Below are 6,076 nucleotides of genomic sequence, written 5' to 3'. Positions count from 1 at the left end.
TTAAATATATAACTTAACAGTTATATTTGCTACAAAATAGTTAAATTTTAATAAAAAATAGTAAAATGTAATTCTTTGAAAAAGGAGAAAGAAGGGAATTTCAGAAAGAGTGTGAATTCTGTAACTAAAATTTAATATATTGTTTTTACCCGATAAATATTGAAAATTAAACAAAATTCCCCTTCTGTGTAAAAATTCCCATTTTTTTCTGGTCTTTAAATATTCCGGGTCATTTTCCGGTTTCCTGGCTTAATGGCCATCCTAAATTTGAATATAATATTAATAATATGAAATTTTTTTTTTCTTTTCAGATAACTGAGGAAACATCAGAGGTGATAGTCAATAAAGCGATTGAATTATGGCAGCAAAGCGGATCCATTTCTAGTTCACAGAACACCATCACTGTTGTACAAAGTTCTTGAGTCTTTATTTTTTTAAAGAACACGTTGTTTTCATTTTAGGTGACATTTTTAAAATATTGAATGAAGGGCATCCTTTCAGTCTGATCTATACAAATATTGTCAATAACCGTTTTTTGTAAAACTAGTGGTTTTTCGACTTGAGGAGTAACATAAATTTTGATAAAAAAAATAAAAATTACGAATAACTATTTATTTACATTTTTAGAACACTTAAATTCAAACTAGATTCTCAGATTTTGAGATCTGAGAACAAGAAAATAAGTATTCCAGAGAAAATAAAAAAAAATGGGCAGATTTCAGATTTGTCGAAAAAGAATTCATATAATTGTAAAGAGTTTTTTTATTTTATAGTATATTAGAAAATATTTGAAAAAATTCGAGGGAGTTTAAAAGATATTGCGGTCTTTTGGACGTTTGGAAGAATACAAAAAAAAAAGATTTGATAAAGTTTCGAAAAGCTTTTGAAGTTTAAAAATATTTTTAGTATTTTAAGACTTCTGAAATTTTCAAATATCTTTTAAATTGGATCGAATTTTTGCTTAAATTGATACAACATTTTTTAAAAGTAATAAAATTTTCCTAGATTTTTAAAATCTTTTCAAAACTTCTAAACTTTATTCTTTTTTTGAAAGTTTTAGAAGTGTTTTGGAATCTTTTTAAATCTACTTTTTAATTTAGAATTTTAATATAAATAAAATAATTGATAAAAAATTTTTATTCTTAAAAGCTTAATCTTTCGTAATATTTACAAATTTACAGTTTTAAACCTTTGAGATCTTTAGGTGGTTTGAATTATTTTAAAATCCTTTTGAAATTACTAGATATCTCTTAAAATTACTCGAATTAAAAAAAAACTTTAAGTCCATTTTTTTTTAATTAAAAAAAAATAAAAATCTTACTAGGAATCTGAAGAAAATTTTTCATTCCCGTTAACACTTTCGAAATTCTTGAAAAGCTTCTTTTGCGAAATTTTCACAAATTTACATTTAAAAAAAATTTGAATCCTTCCTAAGTTTGGAATTATTGTTGAACCGTTTCTACGTTTGAAATTATTTTTGAATCGTTTCAAAATTTCTAGAATTTTTTCTAAAATTTTGTTTTGAAATCTTTCTCAATTTATTCCAAATATTTTTTTTTTCAAATTAAAAGTGCAAGTATGTGGAATTTTCTCATGAATCTTAAAAAAATGTATAGTTCTCTTGAAACCTTACAAAATTCTTCAGAAACCTAAAATTTTTTTTAATTTTGCAAATGTTGCGAAATCTTTTTAACTATTCTGTTAAAATTATTTTTTTCAATTAACGAATCATTGAAAATTTTCCTATGAATGTATAGAAAATTACTTCATTTTCTTGAAATCTTTCGAAATTCTTAAAAAGCTTCTTTTTTCGAAATATTCACGAATTTTCTTTAAAAAAATGTTTAATCTTCCCAAAATTTATATTATTTTCAATTTGATTCAAAATTGCTAAATATTTCTTAAAATTCTTAGAATTAAATAAACAAGAATGCCCTCAATTCTTCCAGATGCTTTTTTTTTAATTTTACATATATTTTGAAATCTTTTCAAATATTCTCTTGAAATTAATTTCTTTAATTAGAAAAAAAACTTTACTAGGAATCTAAAGAATTTTTTTCACTTTCTTGAAACCTTTAAAATTCTTGAAGTTTTCTTGTTTTTGAAATGATCACAAATTGACATTTAAAAAATTTGAAATCTTCTAAACTTTTAAATTATTTTTGAATCGTTTAAAAATTTCTAAGTATCTTTTAAAATTACTCAAATTTAAAGACAAAATTTCAATAACGAAAATTGCCTTAAAATCTTCCAGATTCTTTTTTTTTTTTAATTTTGCAAATATTTTGAAATCTTTTTGAATGTTCTATTGAACTTAATTTCTTTAATTAAAAAGAAAAACATTTTAAACTTTCCTAGGAATCTAAAGAACTTTTTTTCACTTTCCTGAAACCTTTAAAAAACCTTAAAGTTTTCTTGTTTTTGAAATATTCACAAATTTACACGTAAACAGAATTTTTTAATCAATCCAAGTTTTAAATTTATTTTTTAATCGTTTAACAATTTCTAAGTATCTTTTAAAATTACTGGAATTTAGAAAGAAAAAATTTTAATGAAGAAAATTGTCTTAAAATCGTCCAAATTCCTTCTTTTTTGTTGAAAATTTTATGAATTATTTGAAATCTTTTTAAATATTCTCTTTTTCAATAAAAAAAATTATTTTAAATTTTCCTAGGATCTGAAGAAATTTGGCTCATTTTCTTGAATCCTTTCAAAATCCTTTCAAATTATTTTTGAATCGTTTCAAATTTTCTAAATATCTCTCAAAATTACTCGAATTAAAAAAAAACTTAATAAACAAAATGGTCTTAAAATTTTCCAGATTATTTTTTTTTAATTTTGGAAATGTTTTGAAATATTTTTAAATATTCTCTTAACCATATTATCTTAAAAAAGAAATCATTAAAAAATTTCCTAGGAATTTTAACAAATTTGTTTTTTACGTTCTTGAAACCTTTGAACATTCTTAAAAATCTTTTTTTTTTAATATTCACAAATTTACATGTTAAAAGAATTGGAAATCCTAAAAGTTTTAAATTATTTTTAAATCGTTTCAAACAATTTCGAAATATCTTTTAAGATTATTCGAATTTTTCCAACAAAACTTGAAAAATTAACAAAATTGCCTCAAAATTTTCCAGATTTTTTTGGAACATTTTTGAAATATTTTCATATGTTTTTAAATATTCTCTTATAATTAATTGTTTTAAATGTGTAGGACGAAACTTTATTTTTTTTAATAACTTGAAAAAAAAAGGTTTTTTCACGAAAAGTTTAACAATTTTATTACACATATAAATGAGCAGCTTTTGAAAAACAAAAAATACTATCCAATTATACCAGGGGCCTCCAAAGGTAGATCCTATATATCTGCTAGCAATCCCAGGCCTATAGGTCGGATCTACTCAGTTTTGACCCAGAACTGTCAAAACCCTTTACCTTATTTTTTGCCTCGAGATTTTTTTTTCTCGAGACACAATTTTTTTTTCTTCTATTGGATACTTCACACTAAAATGGAGAATTATGAAATAAAATAATGAATGTTTAGTTTTCTTTACTTTAATATTCAGGGTGGCCGTTTTAATCGATGAAATAAATTCCCGGTTTTTTCCCGGTTCGCAAACATTTTTTACAGTCAATGAAATTAAAAAAATGGAATTCTAAAGCTACAAAATTTTCCACTTGAGGTAATAAAAACTGAGTTTTAAATAAAAGCACTCAAAGGGGAACTGTTAAATTTTGAACTTTTAAAATTGAAATTTAAAAGTTATTAATTTAAAAATATTGTATTTAAATGCTCAATAATTTACGCGTATAAAAATGAAGGTACTAACATTTTTCAATATAAAATAATATAAATCCACGTAATTATTTTCAATGCTCTAAATTGAACAACCAATCAATGAAACTGCAAAATTTTCAAAATTATATAATTTTAAGGAATTTTAAGCTAGAAACATTAAATATGGAAAAATTGAAATTTTTTAAATTGAATACTTCTTTAATTGGAAATTCAATTATTTTCTTTTTAAGTAGTATAAACATCCTTGGAAAGCTTCCAAATTCTATTTCAAAATCTTGAGAAATCTAGAAGTTGTTTTAAATTAGTTTTAATTTTAGTATTATTTTGGAATTTTTTTCAGAACTTCTGTCAAGATGAATTGAATTTTATCTATAATTTTCAGAAAATCCTGCAAATCTTAGAAAATTTCTTTACAATTTGGATGTATAAATAACAATTGAACATTTATTATTTGTAGGCGAAATTTGAGTAATTTTAAGAGATATGTAGAAGTTTTGAAAAGATTCAAACTTAATGTAAAACTTGAAATGATAGCCTAATATAAAACGAATTGCAGATTTTCGCAGATTTTAAACAAAAAAGTTAGATTTTTTTCAAGAATTGTGAAAGGCTTCAAAAGAATAAAAACATTTTCTTAAGATTCCTAAGAAAATGAAAAGTAACTTTTCATTTTGAAAAATTATTTTAAGAGAATATTTAAAAAGATTTTCAAAGATTTATACAAAATTTTCGAAAACGGTTCTAGAAGATTTTAAGAAAACTCTCTTAAATTTGCATGATAATTTTTGATCTCTTTGAAACTCCTGAATATCTCTTAAAATTACTCAAATTTTTTCTACAAATGTTCATTTGTAAACTATACATCAAAATTTAAAATTTTCACTTACAAATTAAGCATTTTTCAAATGCAAAAATTAAAACTGTAACGTTCAAAGTTTGAATGCTCTTCGGAATTTTAACGATTCCAGGTTTTCTGTGTCAAACAATTCAGTTAAAGATTCTTTACTTTTAAATATTTGGTTTCAATTTACTTGCTTTAAATAAAAATTTAAATATTGCTAAATATTCAATAATTAATGTTTTTTTAATTAAAAATTTCAAATTGAATGGGTTAAAAATGGAATATTTTAGAGTCTTTAAGAAAACATTTAAAAATTCTTTAAATTAAAAATGTAAGGTTAAAAATAAAAATTTTTAATGGAAAATTTTTAAAGTAAAAAATTTTTAATGACGCATTGTAAGCTAAATAATAGCATAATTGAAAAAACATAACAATTCAACTAATTATTTAGAAACTATTGAAATCGAACGTGGACAGATTTTTCTTCTATAAATTTGTAAAATTCCCGGTCAAAAAAAAAAAATGATTCATTTCCCGGCCTCAAAAAATTCCCGGTCATTTTCGGGTTCAGCGGCCACCCTGATATTTTTAAAATTAAATATTCAATGCAATTGTAATTTTGTATATACGAACTTATTGCCTAAAAATCGTTCTGTTCATAATAAATTCAAAATTTAATTTTCAAAATTAAAAAGTAGTATGAAATTCACGCATCCTTGAGTTTCTATTATCTAAGATTAAAAACATGACCAGTTTTAAAATCCATAATAACAAATTTTTCAATATTAAAAGTTTAAGAAATTGTTAAATGTACTTAAATAATTCATTATATTATTATATCTAACAGATACCAAAAATAAATAAATTATAATTTTTACGATCTGTTGATATTAATGCAAAGTAGTAGCAAATGAAAAATGATTTTTATTTAAAAGCAGTAATTCATTTTCAATTCCTTTGAATTTTAAGTTATCAGTTTTTAAAGTTTTTAATTTTTTCGAACTTTTATTCTGAAATAATTTTATCTACAGATTCTCGATTTGAAAAAACTCTTAAATGTTGAACGCCTTACATTTATTTTTGACCACTTGCTATCATAAAAACATTCTAGTGTTGAAATGTTGTCACAGGCTTATACTGCCCAACATGTCGAAGGCATTTTTGGTTATAGTTGGATTTTTTATTTGATCATTTTTGCACGGGGCTGCCCCAATATATATCATCAGTCACGGACGCATTTTTATAATGCAATCAAGTGATCTGATGAAAGCAGTTTGCCCAGACATATTGTACAAAGCCTGGTTTTACAACATCATTGACGGACTGGGTTGAAGTCAAGTACACGATGGGGGGACCTACAGCTTAAGGTGGGTTCCGAACCACCAGAACCTCGGTAAAGGTACATTGAAAAATTTCCAGAGGTACCGGCTCAG

The 6,076-nt window shown here is 23.5% G+C and overlaps 1 protein-coding gene across 1 annotated transcript in view; it reads left to right on the top strand.

Annotated features, from left to right (window-relative positions):
• The window catches only part of LOC117171296 (TBC1 domain family member 7), a 13,935-nt gene extending 13,344 nt beyond the window's left edge, over positions 1-591 (top strand). Inside the window, exon 5 of the mRNA XM_033358455.1 lies at positions 312-591. Within this exon, the coding sequence (XP_033214346.1) occupies positions 312-422 (111 nt within the window). The 3' untranslated portion in view covers positions 423-591. The remainder of the gene's footprint in view (positions 1-311) is intronic.
• Positions 592-6,076: the final 5,485 nt, after the last annotated feature.

This window comes from Belonocnema kinseyi, chromosome 4, assembly GCF_010883055.1.
Source record: "Belonocnema kinseyi isolate 2016_QV_RU_SX_M_011 chromosome 4, B_treatae_v1, whole genome shotgun sequence".
Lineage (NCBI taxonomy): Eukaryota > Metazoa > Arthropoda > Insecta > Hymenoptera > Cynipidae > Belonocnema > Belonocnema kinseyi.
The sequence above is the reverse complement of the archived record's forward strand: the minus strand, read 5'-3'. Positions and strand labels throughout refer to the sequence as shown.